Source organism: Trachemys scripta, chromosome 3 (genome assembly GCF_013100865.1).
Source record: "Trachemys scripta elegans isolate TJP31775 chromosome 3, CAS_Tse_1.0, whole genome shotgun sequence".
Taxonomy (NCBI): Eukaryota; Metazoa; Chordata; order Testudines; family Emydidae; genus Trachemys; species Trachemys scripta.
The window spans coordinates 116400461-116416852 of record NC_048300.1 but is presented as its reverse complement, the minus strand read 5'-3'; the positions used below and the strand labels follow the sequence as shown (position 1 = coordinate 116416852).

Below are 16392 nucleotides of genomic sequence, written 5' to 3'. Positions count from 1 at the left end.
CCCTTCATGGCTAAGTGTCTCTATATATTTCTGCATCTTTTCAGTCATCCATGCATGTGGGATAAAAGGTTTTAGTTCCTCCAGCTTCAAATCAAGAGAGCCCCTGTAATCATCACTGGCTGCCAGATCCTGAATATCCTCCTCTATGAGGATGTTGCCCACCCTAAAGGGCTCAAGGGGACAACAATGGTCTGTCGCCCAGTGTGCTTGGCACCAATAAAGACACCGAGGGGAGAAAGCAAGCCAAGTTTATTTCAGAGCTCTGAAATGGCACTAGGAGACCAGCATGTCTCAAATCCAGTGCAACAAATACAAACAACTTTTACCTTTTATACTCCAAACTGTTTACATACATCTTTGTCTGGCTGTTCCCCCTTACCCCTCCCTTCCAGACAACTGTTACAATAAGCTTGTGAGAAAACTTTCTCAGTCTTTGCGACCTTGGATTAGACGCCTGCAAACTAACTACCCCTCCTTTCCCTCGCTCCTTATTTCTATTATTTCTGCTAGTGTGAGTGAAACTGCAGCCATCTGCTAAAAAGCTGACATTACATTTCTGCTTCAGCCTACTTCAGAGCATGTAAACAGTTAGCATAGAAGTAGGTGAGAGTTCCCAAGATGGAGTCACTGTGGTTCAGACCCAGAGCAAAAGAGCTTCATCGGCACTTTTGGCCTTCCGCTCTCCAGAGTTACCTGGTAGCTATACCTAGTGGACCCCAACAAGGACCCGGTGCGGCGGGTCGGGGGCGCTGCTTGAGCCGGGATGGGGGCTGCCCGGGATCCCGAGCAGCAGCCGGGGCCGCCGGGGGAAGGCTGCCCGGAGGAGGGGGACGGGCAGCTGAGCCCCTGGAACATCATGATCAAGCACCGGCAGGTGCAGCGGCGGGGTCGGTGCTCACAGATGACAACAAGCTTTACAGATCCTGCCATCTCCATGGATTTGCTGCGAGCTGTTCTGCAGCCTAGTATCAATGAGGAGATCCAGATTGTCTTCAATAAATACATGAAGTTTTTCCAGAGGCAGCAATTAACGTGAGAGAGAACGTCGGGGAGGAGGTGGACCCAGAGCAGCTCTTCCAGGAAACATGTCGGAGCTGCCTAGAACAGGCTAAGCTGCTGTTCTCTGATGGCAAGAAGGTGATACCCAGACTGATCCACGAACAGTCAGTGCCAAAGCGTGCCCGGCAGATGGAAGAGGAATCGAGTCGGCGAGGAAGCCCTGTTCCCAAAAAGAGGAAGGGTCGACCTCCAGGGCAGAGCCTGCTGAATGATCGTGGAGCCCCACGGGTGGCCACGTGGAAGCTCAAATCCTGTGAGCCAGTGCGCCGGGAGGGACTGAAGTGGGATCCAGCCCGGCTGACTGAGTCCACATCCTTTGTGCTGGGATCTCGAGCAAACAAGGCTCTTGGAATGGGAGGAACCAGAGGGCGACTCTACATCAAACACCCCCATCTCTTTAAGTATGCGGCTGATCCTCAAGACAAGCACTGGCTGGCAGAACAGCAGCACATGAGGGCCACAGGGGGCAAGATGGCGTACCTCCTCATAGAGGAGGATATTCAGGATCTGGCAGCCAGTGATGATTACAGGGGCTCTCTTGATTTGAAGCTGGAGGAACTAAAACCTTTTATCCCACCTGCATGGATGACTGAAAAGATGCAGAAATATATGGAGACACTTCGCCATGAAGGGGACCCACAGCCTCCAGAGGGAACCCATGAAACATAAGAAACCTCACCCTCCCTGCCAAGTGGCACCCAGTCACAGCCTGTCACAACATGGACTCTCACGGGAGTTTCCCTATCTTGCCTTGCTTTGTGTTTCACTGGACATGTTGGGGCTTGTGCTTTTGTTGGCCCAGGTACCAGAATGCTGCCCACAGGGAACAGCAGTGCAGAGCTGTGATTAAACCTCCTGAGAGTTGTTTGGGCCATTCCCCTTAGTCAATGGTGGCTGGCAGTAAACAAAGTCACTGGCTGCTTCCTGCTTCTCTTTAGAGCTGCACTTTTCTATTTGTGTGAACTTCCTGTTTCAGATCCTCTGTGTACAAACAGATTTGTAAGATATATTACAGGCAGTCTACAGATGTTTACAAGCACAGGTTGTAGGAATCCAGTAGACAGGGATTTCATATGACAAACACTATTCATACAAACTGGGGTATAGTGCCAGAGTACTGAATTCAGTTGCACCTTTTGCCTTTAGATCAGAAAAATTAGGCTGATCTCTGATTCTGGGTGGGGGATACTCTTCACTTAGCTGTGGCTGAGTGCAGCAAAAACAGGTACAGAATCTGGTCTGGAGCCACAAATGGACTTTTCAGTGGCTAGAAAATCATGAGAACTATAATGCGATCCATAAAGCTTGAGTTAGGTGCCTAAGCTCCCTATACAATGAAGGGAGAGAGACAGTTGCCTTAGAATGTGATCTACAAAAGGGCAACTTCCTGCCTAAGCTAGTCAATAGGAGATGGCAACAACAAGGGGGGTATCTAAGCCCCCTGCCACCTCTCATAGAAATAGGAGCTTATCTGTGTTAGCGATCCACCATCAAGAACCCCTCTCTTGGGGGCTTAGATGCCTAAGCTGTTTCTTGTGAGAATGAGTTAGATTGAGTTACGATATTTGAACTTTCAAAAAAGAGGACACTCCATGGTGGGGAGCGGGCAGCCCCGCCCCCATCCACTCCCTCCCACTTCCCGCCCCCTGACTGCCCCCCACAGAACCCACAACCCATCCAACCCCCCCCTTCTCCTTGTCCCTGATTGCCCCCTCTTGAGACCCCCCGCACCCTAACTGCCCCCCTAGGACTCCACCCCCTACCTGTCCCCTGACTGCCCCGACTCCTATCCACACCCCTGCCCCCTGACAGGCCCCCCGACACATCCAACCCCCCTGCTCCCTGTCCCCTGACTGACCCGTGGGACCGCCTGCCCCTTCCCCAACCCTCTTTACCGTGCTGCTCAGACCAGCGTGTCTGGCTCCACACGGAACCAGACACGCTGCCGCGCTCCCCCGTGGAGCCCACAGCCCCCCACCCCCACCCCCCAGAGCGCTGCCGGCTTGGCATGCTGAGGCTGCAGGGGAGGGGCTCTGACTGCTGGAGGCCTCGATGTGAGTGGCTCAATCCGGCCTGGCCACTATATCAGCCGTGCCACGCTCTGCATTGGGAGGGAAATCCTGGACCTTTTTAGATTTTTACAGTCTTCCCGGACGGCTATTTAAAACCCCAAAATCCGGACATGTCCGGGATAATCCGGACATATGGTAACCCTAGAGTTAGATGTCTGCCTCACTCAAGACAGCTACAGGAGGAAGAGGAGCAGCCTACTGTATAAATTTTAGCCAAGCGGCTAGCACACTAAGCTAGGCTGTGGGAGACCCAAGTTCACTTATACTCCTGTCTGCATGATGAGGAAAAAGGATTTGAACAGGAGTCTCCCACATTTCAAGGAACTGAGCTATCAGGTATTCTGATGGGGGAATCTGTTAGCCTTAGTCTCCTGTTGAAACAGTTCCACTGAAGCCTCTCCAGAGACTGCTATTCAAATCTTTTCTCCCCCTCAGAAAGAGATGGGAATTGAATCTGGCCTTAAAGTTATAAGGTGGGTGCTGCCAGCCCCACAAACCAAATTTTGAATCAGAGCTGATCTGGTACACAGTTTCTGAGCATGCCTACTGGATCAAGCCCCACATGCAAGATAGACGCTCCTCTGCCTATCTTCTTTTGGTTTGAGGATCATTCTTACATGTTTACTTGGGAGAGAAGCATCCAGGTGGTGCCTTGAGTGACACAACAGTGCACATGGCCAGAGGCAGGAATTTAGGCACCAAGGGAACTTTTATCCTGAAAATATAGACACAGAGTGAGTTTAGACACGTACAGGATTAGGCAGCAGTCGAGCAGGAGTTTTGTGGATTGCAGTGGTGCCTAAATCTGGGGTTAGGCACCTAAGTACCTTTGTAGATCAGGGCCTCACTGAACACAAGCCTGAGAATGAGAAGCTTCTGAGTTCTAATAATCATACCTCTAACACTGACTCAATGGTCTTGGGGGAAATTACTCTGCCTCAGTTTTTCCTCTGTAAAGTGGGGATACTGACCTATTTACAAGGATGTTATAAGATTAATTACTAATATTGCAACACATTTTAAAGATGAAATACATATAAATATTAATATTTTGTTGCCCAGTTGTTTTACTATGTTCAATTTCCTACAATTTAAAAATGCCACACTAGGAGAGGCCATAAAATTACTTGTTTAAAAATAATTTTAAAAGCTCTTCCCAGCTTATCACTTTTTCCATGACTCGTTTAATACACTTCTTCCCCACTGTCTAAGTTGAGACACTTTCACTGTCAATCCTGTACACAGGCTTCCTGGGACAAGATTCGAAGGGGAAAACATGCATGATGGACATAAATCAGCAGGCACAAGTTTTTACTATTTTTAAAAAGGAGCCCTTTTGATGCATTTTTAACCCTCAGTGAGCATTGGGATAATTGCATAAGCACATGTTGGCATAGCTACTGAAATATTTAAATAGTAATACCTTGCTTTTACAATGTGCTCTCAAAGTGCTTTTCAAAGGAGGTCAGTATCATTATCCCCATTTTACAGATGAGGAAACTGAGCCACAACAAGGGGATGTGACTTGTCTGAAGTTACCCTGGCTCTGGTCAGCTAGAACAGAACCCAGATCTCTTATGTACCACTCCAGTGTCCTTGCTTCTAGCCCACACTAGCTAAGAACTGATGGAATTGCTGAAGTTCGCATGTAACCAATGAAGTGTACTGTACATTATTTAAGAATTAAATGAAGAAAAAAAAGAAGCAGCAGAGAAGGGGTGGGAGAGGCTGACTTTACAAATCTTGCTTTCAATAAATTGGGGGCTTGGGAGGGTATCAGGGCTTCTCCAAAAACTGACACACAAAATGTGACATTTTCATCAAAGAAACAAAATCTTTCAGCCTGGATCCACAAAGGGGCTTATGCATTGCAATGCTCAGCACTCCAAAACCTAACTTTTAGGCACCTAAAAAAAATCACTTGGAATGTGAGCCCCAAAAGTCAACATACTAGACTGGGAGCCACGAAAGGGTGTCCCTTAAGCTTTGCTCCTCTCATGGAGTTAAGTATCAGAGGGGTAGCCGTGTTAGTCTGAATCTGTAAAAAGCAACAGAGGGTCCTGTGGCACCTTTAAGACTAACAGAAGTATTGGAGCATAAGCTTTTGTGGGGGCATTCACCCACAAAAGCTTATGCTCCAATACTTCTGTTAGTCTTAAAGGTGCCACAGGACCCTCTGTTGCTACTCATGGAGTTAGGTGCCTGAGCCAAGGCTCATAGTGACCCACAACTGGGAGCCCCACTTCAGGCATCAAGCAGCTGAGACACCTAAGAAGTTTCTTGTGCCAATGAATTAAGCAGCTGCCATTGCCACACCCACCAAAAGAGTGTGGGGAGAAAAGTGCTGCATCCAGCGCTTTAACCGAGTGATTAGAACACTCGCCTAAGCGCCCCAGGTTCAGCTCCTCGCCTTCGCCTGGAGTTGGGAGGGGGGATTTGAAGAGGCGTCTGACGCTTGGCAGAGAGCTGCTAGACACGCTGTAGGCAATGGTGGGGGTGGGGCTATTATGCAACTTGCCGAGCCTGGCGCAGGCTCTGTGTAAACCTAAAGTACTTGGCCCCGCGGGGTCCCAGCGCACCCGGCACGAAACGCAGCGCCGCGCCTCGAGGGGCCGCTGTGCCCAGGTCTCTGCCCCCAGCCCCTGTGCGCGCCCGGCAACAACACCACCCGGACCATCAAGAGCAGGCCTTTCCTGTTAGCCACGTCATTCTCACCACAACAGAGGAAGTGACGCAGCTGCTAGGATTTCAGCCAATAGGAGCTCGGCGGCGGCGGGGTCAAAGGACAGGCGAAGTACAAAGATGGCGGCGCAAGCGGTAGCGGCTGAGCAGATGAAGCGGTGTCAGTGAGGAGCAGGACAGTGGCCGGGCTAGGCTAGGCAAGGCGTGGGTGGGGATGATGGTGCGTGGCGCGCGCTGTGGCTGAGGATCCCTCGCGCCCTCTAGCCGTCCCGCGCACCCGCCCCTCTCAGCTGGTGCCCCGGCCTCGCGCTCCCTCCTCTCCATGAGCGGCGCGTGCGAGCTGGTGTGGCGCCTGCTGCACGCCCTGCTCTGCCTGCTGCGCGCGCTGCTCTCGTGGCTCCGCGGGCGGCTGCGGGGAGGGCCCCGCTCGTGGCTCTGGCGCTGGTGGCGCCGCGCGGCCTCTGCCGCCGCCTCCTGCGCGCTCCTGGCGCCCGCCGCCGGGGCCTTCGCCTTCCACAAGCCCGGCGCGGCTCGGCGAGTGCCTCGCGGGCGGGGGCGCTGGGACGGGCGGTCCCTGGAGAAGCTGCCGGTGCACATGGGGCTGGTGGTGACCGAGGAGGAGCCGAGCTACGCGGACATGGCCAGCCTGGTGGTGTGGTGCATGGCGGTGGGCATCTCCTACGTCAGCGTCTACGACCACCACGGTGAGCGCGGGGGCCTGGCGGGGAGAGAGGGGCCTTGGGCGCCACCTTCCCGTGCTCAGTAACGGGCGCGGGGCGGATACAGTGGCTAGTCGGTGTTGGAGAAACGCCCCCCCCACCACCACCTTCATGGACTGGGGAGAGGGGTCGCCCGCCCCCTGGGGGGCTCCGCCTGGCCGCCCGCCCCCTGGGGGGTTGTTACTAATGAGCTTCCTTCCTGCGTGAATAACTCCATGCCCGCTCCTTGTCTTTGCTGTCCTGGGATGCCAGGCTCCTCTCTGCCTGCCTGGCATGAAGAGCAGCTGTGAACCCAGCGAATTCCCCTTGGCCTTGTTCTGCTGCTGCTTGAGAAAGTGCCAGGCAGCAGCAGAGTCCCCATACCGGTCTGCTTGCTAGCTCAGGAGGGTAGGGTAACATTCATTCACATGAGGTTATGATTCATGGTCTAGGACTAAAGTTAGCTAAATGGGAACTTGGATTCTGTAGGAATTGGTGGCTTAGGCCTCTGCTGCTCAGTATGGAAAGATTCAGGTTTACTGCTGGTAAATGAATTTGCTTGTTTGGTTTGCTGTTTTTATTCTATATTCTTGTTTGAGCACCTTTCAGAAGTTTAAGCAATGTAACTAGCATCTTTTTTTTTTTTTATGATTCTTCCTTCCTCTTCAAAGGGGGAAAGATATGTACATTTTTATTTAAACTTTACAGGTAATACACTTTAATAATGTAATGTGTTATGTTCTGTATTGATGAAGGCAAGATCAAGAAAGTGTGCCTTGAGCTTGGAACAAAGCATTGAGATTGTGAGTCTTAGATCCTGCAGAAGGTCCAGTCTTGGATCATCCCTCAAAGAAGTTTAGTCTCCTACATAGATGAGCTTTACCCTTGTAGTAAACAACTCTGTTGTGCCAGAGGAGTGAAGCTGTTGAACGGATGATCTTTAGGTATTCTGGGCCCAAACAATTGGGTTTCTTGACTAGAAGGACAGACCTTGAATTTCTCATTTTATGGGAAGCCAGTGCAGTGAGCAGAGGACAGATTTCATATGCTCACGTTGCTGAGGACTTGTACGAAAACAGCACTTGATCTGAGCTCCGAGGAGCCAAAAAGCAACAGGGCATATCTTCATTAGCAACATTAAAGTGCTGTGTAGTTGCGGCACCAGTGCTGAGGGAGAGCTCTCCCAGCGCTATTAAAAAAAAAAAAAAAAAAAACACCTCCACGAGGGGGTCTACATTGCTATGTTACAGTGCTGAAACTTGCAGCGCTCAGGTGGGTGTTTTTTCTCACCCCTGAGCAAGAAAGTTGCAGCACTGTAAAGTGGCAGTGTAGACATGGCCTTAGTTTCTTGACATCTGATGGCTTCGTTCCCAGATAGATTGCATAGCTTTAGTCCGGCTTGGAGGTGATGGGCATCTATTACTAACGCTAGCTAAGTCTGGGCTCAATCCTTTCCCCAGTACAGCTTTGTTCGTTCCAGCTCAGGTGTAACTAGGGGATTTCTCATGACTGGCAGCCCCCTTTGGTCTGTTTCACCCCTTTTTATATCTTTGGCACAAGGCGGGAATCTTTTGTCTCTCTCGGTCCACACCCCTCTTGCTAAATGGAAAAGCACCAGGTTTAAGATGGAGTCCAGTACCAGGTGACATGGTCACATTTCCTGTGAGGACCACAAGTCTCCATTCTTCCAGGCCTGACTCACAGGAAGGCTTGCAAGTAAACAGGGCCAATTTACAACCAATTGTCCTAGTCAATGGGAGCCATCAAGATTCCAAGCCACCATTAATGGCCCACACTTTGTGTAATTACAATAGGACTTTAGAGTTGTACTTCATATTTCTAATTTTAGATACAAGAATGATACAAATAGGATGAACACTCAGTAGATTATAAACTTTGTAATGATACCCTTACAAGAGACCTTTTGCATGCAGCATATTCAGTTACATTATATTCACACTCATTAGCATATTTCCATGAAATGTATGGAGTGCAACGTCACAAGGGGTTTGACATAAAAAGTTTGCGGATCATTGCACTAGTGGAACTGTCTCGTTGTTACAGCAATGGTGATGTCAATGAAAAGCTCAGTAACAGCCCTTGTGTGACTGACAATGCTATTGAGATGCTTTTTAGAAGAAGTCACCCATGGCTTTGGTTAGTAGGTAGAGGAACCTTGTACTGACAACCAATAGTAAGATATCAGAGTAATTTTAAAGATGTAAATATCAATCTCTGAAGTATTGTGGTTCACTTCAATGTAAGAACCGCAGGTAAGATCCCATTAGAACTGCTTACTTGAGCTTGATACTGTAGGGCCCTCTATACCTCACAAGTCTGGTGACACTGATATCTAGCTTTATACTTTACCGTCTGGCCTTCCTCTCAGTAATTCCTGAGCATTAACTGTATGCCTCTTAGGGAGGATAAAAATATTACAGCAATATTTAATTGAAAATGTTGACCACAGTAAGAGTGTGGAACTATTAGTAAGGCATGCTGCAACAAGATGATCTGTTTTACTATGCATTTTGTACAGTGCCCAATGCAATGGGGTCTGGACCTTGGTCAGGCCTTTTGGGCTCTAGTTTAGCACAGTCACTTCTAAATAGACAAAACATACAAAGGGTCAGAGAAAAGTAGTAGTATCCCCTATTTATAGAGGGGAAAACTGAGGCACAGAATAAGATACTTGCCAAGGTGACATCTGTAGCCTGTGGCAGAGCTGGGGATTAAACCCACATCTCTTGAGTACCAGTCTAGAGCCTTAACCACAAGTCCATCTCTTTGTATTTAGCAAGCATCCCAAGAAAGCAGCTGTCTAGTAGATCATGCAGACTTTCAACAAAATAGTTCATGATGCATTATCTTAGTGTGCCAACTGACACAGTATTGACCACATTTTTTTCCTTGGGAAGGTTTCCCAACTGAACTATTCAAGACTGAGAGGGGACGTGATAACCAAGTTTTTCAAGTACATAAAAAGTTGTTACAAGGAGGAGGGAGAAAAATTATTCTCCTTGTCCTATCCTCAGAGGACAAGAAGCAATGGGCTTAAATTGCAGCAAGGGCCGTTTAGATTGGAAATTAGGATAAACTTCTTAACTGTCAGGGTGGTTGAGCACTGGAACGAATTGCCCAGGGAAGTTGTGGAATCTCTGTCATTGGAGATTTTTTTGAATTTAAGTGCAACCCAGGATCTACCTCAAAGAAAATGTAGAAATAACAGTAATCTCACAAACCCAAACACCCTTGCCCGGCCCCATTTCCTGCTCCTGACCCACCCCTTCCCCGAGGCCCCATCCTGCTCACTGCATCCCCGCATCCCTCCAGTGCTTGCTCGCTATTCTCCCCCTCACTCACTTTCACTGGGATTGGATGGGATTGGGGTGCAGGCTCTGGGCTGGGGCCCAGGGGTTTGAAGTGTGGGAGGAACCCGGACTGAGCCTGGGGTAGGAGGCTAGGCTGCAGGAGGGGGCTCAGGGCTGGGGCAGGAGGTGGGGGTGTAGGGTGCTGGCTCCAGGAGGGGGCTCAGGCAGTGGGTTGGGGTGCAGGGTGCAGTTTCTGGGAGGGGGCTGGGGCAGGGGGTTGGATGCACCAGGGTGCTCAGGGCTGGGGTTTTGGGGTGTGGGCTCCAGCTGGGCGCTGCTTACCTCAGGCGGCTCCTGGGCGGCAGCGGCGGTGCAGTGGAGTTAAGGCAGGCTCCCTGCTTGCCCTGGCCCTGCACTGCTCCCAAAAGCAGCTGGCATGTCTGGCAGTGGCTCCTGGGGGGAGGGTCTCTGTGTGCTGCCCTCGCATGCAGGCACCGCCCCTGCAGCTCCCATTGGCTGCAGTTTCCTGTTCCCAGCCAATGGGAGCTGCTCTCCCTGCTCCTCTGACTGCATCTGGTTCCCAAAGGGCAAGATGTGGCAATTTACGAAAGAGCTTAATGCTGATGGTCAGTGTTTTCTCAACCAAAGTTTATCAAGTTAAGTGTCTTCAGTTGGGATGAAGACTTGTAAGAACCTCTATTTAAGCAGTTTTTCAGGGCTTGACAAATTTCTTAGGTCTTGTCTGCACTTAAAAAGCTACAGCGGCATAGCTCTGCAGCTGCACCACTGTAGTGTTTCAGTGAAGACCGTGCCTGCACCGATGGGAGGGGTCCTCCAGTCAGAGTAGGTAATCCATCTCCCTGAGAGCCAGTAGTTAGGTCAGCGGAATAATTCCTCCATCAAACTAGTGCTGTCTACACAGAAACTTAGGTTGGCTTAACTATGTCTTTCAATGGTGTGCATTTTTCGTACCCCTGAGCAATGTAGCTATGCTTAACTAATTTTCTAGTGTAGGCCAGGCCTCTACTAGCGAGAGATTGCCTAAATAAAAACCCACCCACCCTGGATCCTGCTTAGTGCCTTTCTGTTTTGTTGGCTAGCTAACAAGCAAAGCAGCTGTCTTATACACTTGAAGCTCCATCTCTTCCTAGTTGCCTTGAAAGTAGAGGTCTCCTTCACCCCAGAGTGTTCTGGATGCCACGTGGGGTTTGGAATGGATCTCTATTCTCCCTCCCTTGTTACCCTTATTTTGGGTTGGGGTGGGGGATTTGTCTTCCTCTCTGCACAACTGAAATGCCTATTGCCACTGATTCTCATAGCCTGCAGCAGTGTGAAATTGACAAAAATCATGTGTTCCACTGCTACCAGTAGGGCTATGAATAGCTGTGACACTGACCAGTTTTGTTAATTTAACTGATCAGCAATCTTTTTGCAGACTAGGACAGAAAAATCTGCATGACTTTACATGCAGTTTACATTTGTAATCTTGTATTTAAAATAGAAGGCTAGGATCTTGGTTTTTTAAATGAATACTTGTGTGTTGTAGAAAATGGTGACTTAGATCCTCATCCATATTGGGGAATTCTCCTCTGGCAAGGGGACTTTTAACTTTGCATTTTTCCCTTCTACTAATGACTGAGTTGGCACAAATATAGTCCGTTTAAGTAGTATTGCATTGAAAATAATTCTAATCAGGGAAAACGTGAGTGTCTCTCTGTAGCATGGAAGTTTTGGCACTCACCTAGGATGTGGGAAACCCAAGTATGGGTCCTTTTTCTAAAGTTAATACAAAGTGGAACAGCTTCAACCAGAGAAGTTAAAGATGCACCCTAGAATATCTACTAGTCCAGTGGGTAGGGCACTCTCCTGCAGTGTGGGAGACCCAACTTCAAATCACTTCTTCATATCAAGTAGAGAGGGAATTGCACCTGTTTTCCACAGCCCAGGAGAGTGAGCTATATGTTAAAGGTAATCCCTCCTTCTCTCTGCTTTCCCCCCAGTCCCCCAAAAGGTGTTTTGTGACTCTAGTTTTTTGCTTTAGTCGAAATTCCTGAAATAAATTTTGAGTTGGGATGAAATGTTTGGTATTGACATTACCTAAATATTGTGTGTGTTTCAGTTTGGTCACTGAAAAAATTTCACCGAGTTCTAGTCATCCAGGCCATAGAGTTAGCCAGATCCAGGCTAGAAGGATCAGTGAGTCTTGCTCACGAGTGTTAGGGCTGATAGTAACTTATACTTATGTCATCCTCTCTTGCAAGGCTACAGATATGATCATTGAAAGGGTTGCTGAATCTGGAACATGCATGCCACTTGGACATGAGTTATGTCCATCAGCATGTCACAGACACTACTTTGATGGACACTACTAAAGAAACTTTTAAGGGGATACCCTTCTCTCAGCCTGCTTGTTATAATTCATAGGATTTTTTTTAAAAAGCTACACTTGTATTTATGACCATCAGTCTTTAATGCCTTAATTTTGGACATTTCAAATTTCTTTTCAATATTAAATGTTTCAGGCTTTTTCAGCACTTAATTTTTACATTAGTACTCCTTTTAATTATGCTAATGAGTTGTAGTGTGTTACCGGCCTTAATTTTGATTTACTGTTGATTTAGTTATATTAAATTCTACTTTCGATTATTAAGATTAGAAATTAGGGCTGTCAAGCGATTAAAAAAATTAATCACAATTAATCGCACTGTTAAACAATAATAGAATACCATTAATTTAAATATTTTGGGATGTTTTCTACATTTTCAAATATATTGATTTCAATTATAACAAAATACAAAGTTTACAGTGCTTAATTTATACTTATTTACAATATTTGCACTGTAAAAAAACAAAAAATAGTATTTTTCAATTCACCTAATACAAGTACTGTAATTCAATCTCTTTATCATGAAAGTTGAACTTACAAATGTAGAATTATGTACAAAAAAAAACTGCATTCAAAAATAAAACAATGTAAAACTTTGGAGCCTACAAGTCCTCTCAGTCCTATTTCTTGTTCAGCCAGTCTCTCAAACAAGTTTGTTTACATTTTCAGGAGATAATGCTGCCTGCTTCTTGTTAGTGTCACCTGAAAGTGAAAACAGGCGTTCGCATGACACTGTTGTAACTGGCATCGCAAGATATTTACGTGCCAGATGCGCTAAAGATTCATGTCCCTTCATGCTTCAACCACCATTCCAGAGGACAAGCATCCATGCTAATGGATGGTTCTGCTCGATAACAATCCAAAGCAGTGCGGAGCGATGCATGTTCATTTTCATCATCTGAGTCAGATGCCACCAACAGAAAGTTAATTTTCTTTTTTGGTGGTTCAGGTTCTGTAGCTTCAGCATCAGAGTGTTGGTCTTTTAAGACTCCTGAAAGCGTGCTCCACACCCCATCCCTCTCAGATTTTGGAAGGCACTTCAGATTCTTAAACCTTGGGTTGAATGCTGTATCTTTAGAAATCTCACGTTGGTACCTTCTTTGCATTTTGTCAAATCTGCAGCGAAAGTGTTCTTAAAATGAACATGTGCTGAGTCATCATCCGACACTCATATAACATGAAATATATGGCAGAATGAGGGTAAAATAGAGCCAGAGACATACAATTCTCTTCCAAGGAGTTCAGTCACAAATTTAACTAACACATTACTTTTTTTTTTTAATGCGCATCATCAGCACGGAAGCATGTCCTCTGGAATGGTGGCCGAAGCATGAAGAGGCATATGAATGTTTAGCATATCTGGCACGTAGATACCTTGCAATGCTGGCTACAAAAGTCCCATGCAAATGCCTGTTATTGCTTTCTGGTGACATTATAAATAAGAAGTGGGCAGTATTATCTCCCGTAAATGTAAACAAACTTATTTCTCTGAGCAATTGGCTGAATGAGAAGTAGGATTGAGTGGACTTGTAGGCTGTAAAGTTTTGCATTGCTTTATTTTTTAGTACAGTTATGTAACAAACAAATCTACATTTGTAAGTTGTACTTTCATGACAGATTGCACTACAGTACTTGTATGAGGTGAATTGAAAAATACTGTTTCTTTTATTTAGTTTTTAACAGTGCAAATATTTATAATGAAAATAATCTAAAGTGAGCACTGTACACTCTGTATTCTGTGTTGTAATTGAAATAATATACACCTCTACCCCAATATAATGCTGTCCTCGGGAGCCAAAAAAATCTTACCACGTTCTATCGAACTTGCTTTGATCCACCGGAGTGCGTAGCTCCCCCCCGCCCCCCAAAGTGCTGCTTTACCGCATTGTATCCGAATTTGTGTTCTATCGGGTCGCGTTATATTGGGGCAGAGGTGTATTTGAAAACGTAGAAAAACATCCAAAATATTTAATAAATTTCAGTTGGTATTGTGTAACAATGCGATTAATTGCGATTCGATTTTTTTGTTAATTGTGTGAGTTAACTGCAATTAATCAACAGCCCTATTAGAAATATATTGCAATTTAATTATGCTATATTTACTTCAAAAACTCTGGATTGGAGAATGACTTAATGCATGTTTTCACAGCGAGTTGCACAGTTATTTACTAGTCAGACACAGAATATTGGTCGGGAAGCCTGGATTCTATCCCTAGAGAGAGGAGTATGGGGTATAGAATGGTTAGAACTAGGTTAACCAGAACTGGTTTAGTCAAACTCTGCAAGGTACTGCAGTACAGTCAATAAGAGTGGTATTGCTCCTTTTAAAGACCTAGGTTCTGGGTCTGGAGTGAGCTTTGCATAAACTCTCAAATTTATTTAAAAGGTTTGGGCGGGGGGTTGGAAGAAGTTAGGGAAGAACTTCTGAATAGTTCTCTAGGTTGAAGTTCTGGGCTATAGTCAATAAGTATAGTGAATTGCATGGGGACTTGAACTCCTGGTCTTCTCTTCCCAAGCTCAGGGAACTCCCCCGTAAGCTATGGAGGTAGTTAGGCATATATTCATTCATTCTCTCTTTAGACTTCATTCTCTTGGCAACATTTTTTTTCTCATCAAATTAAAATTCATTGATTTCAGATTGACACACGCTTCCCATTACTGTGATAATGGTGTCACCACCCACCCCCTGCCAAAAGACAAGTGAGATTCTCCTGGGGGGGGAGGGGGGAATAGCTGCTGCTTGTCTTTAACTGCTTATTATGTACTCCCAGAACTTCAAATGTACACCAGACAATCCATAATTGGATAAAGTTTAGAAACACTTTTTACCAAAACTCTCTCAAAATCTGCAAGATATTTACCATCATTCTGTCAAATTTAGTTTGTAGTGCAACCTTAACTATGGTGCTGCTACCATAACACTGTAACAAAAGGCATTTTCACAATGATTCTGCATTGGGGATCACATCTAGGTTTTTACTATAAATCAGGCGTGGCCAAGCTGTGGCTCGTGAGCCGCATGCGGCTTTTACAGCTAAAGTGCAGCTCCCAGAGCCTCCCCATACACCCCCTTATTCCATTCTCTGCCTACAGAACTGGGCTGGCGATCTTGGGGCTTCTGCCCTGCGATGGGGTGGTGGGACTAGGGGCTTTAGCCCCATGGCCGGGCATTGGGGCAGAAGCCCTGCATGCCAGCAGGCACCGCCCCATGGGGCAGGGTGTGCATGTCTTGTGGCACTCAGATTTCTGAAGATTATTGTATGTAGCTCAGAAGGTCAGTAAATTTGGCCAGTCCTGCTATAAATCTTTGGAGACCTTGAGAATCTAGGCTCCACACACTTCCCTTTCCGCCATAGATCTGAGGGTAACTAGTGTAGATTCTCAGACAACATGATTGTAATGTGTTCTATGCACAAACATGCTGGAGTCCAGTTAACTATGTCAGGAAGCATTCAATCTGCAGAAATGGTGCATCTGGAATTAAATGACCCCTGTCTACTCTGCACTGGCAGGTATAAAGACCACCATTGCGGATGAATCAAAAAGGTGCAGATAATCACAAACAGGCCTCTTAAGGTTTCAGTACCTCACTTCACAAATATCAAACGGTCAGTCTGAACACCGACTTATTTACTATAACTTGTTATATTCTCAAGGTTTTGCTCATGAGCAGACAGGGCTCCGCAATGTGTATTGGATGTCTTTCTGTTTACACTGAGGGGATGGGTCTCTTATGCTTTTTCTTAGTTTTCTCTCATCCCTGGAGTAGAGGAAGATGCGTCAGGAAAGAGCCAGTCACATTAGTAGAACTAATGAGGGCATTATAGACCTGGTTCTCATCACCTAGTTTAATCCAAAGATTCCATTCAATCCCTCTGAGTCAGGCTCTTTTTCCATAAGAGGAGCTGGTTGCTGTATCCAAAGTCCCTTCACCAGACAGCATGACTGGGTTTCTAGCACAGGCTGCCTTATCCTTTTCTGAGGAAAGAAAGCAATCCTTTTGGAGTCTAAAAAGACTAGGACATGTTATGTGCCCAGAGAAGGGGTTTAAAACACTTACGACAGAACTGCAACCTGGGTAAAGGCATCTTAGGCTTCTTCGCTCTGGCCAAGTTATGCCCAGGACCTGTGTGTAGGTGTTCTTAGCTGTTACTTCAGCCTACCATATCTGTGTGAAACAGAGC

The 16392-nt window shown here is 46.7% G+C and overlaps 1 protein-coding gene and 1 pseudogene across 1 annotated transcript in view; both read left to right on the top strand.

Annotated features, from left to right (window-relative positions):
• Positions 1–733: 733 nt before the first annotated feature.
• On the top strand, positions 734–1965 carry LOC117875631 (annotated as a pseudogene).
• A 3937-nt stretch (positions 1966–5902) lies between these two features.
• The window catches only part of NUS1 (NUS1 dehydrodolichyl diphosphate synthase subunit), a 32854-nt gene continuing 22364 nt past the window's right edge, over positions 5903–16392 (top strand). Inside the window, exon 1 of the mRNA XM_034765798.1 lies at positions 5903–6517. Coding sequence (XP_034621689.1) covers positions 6136–6517 — 382 coding nt within the window. The 5' untranslated portion in view covers positions 5903–6135. The remainder of the gene's footprint in view (positions 6518–16392) is intronic.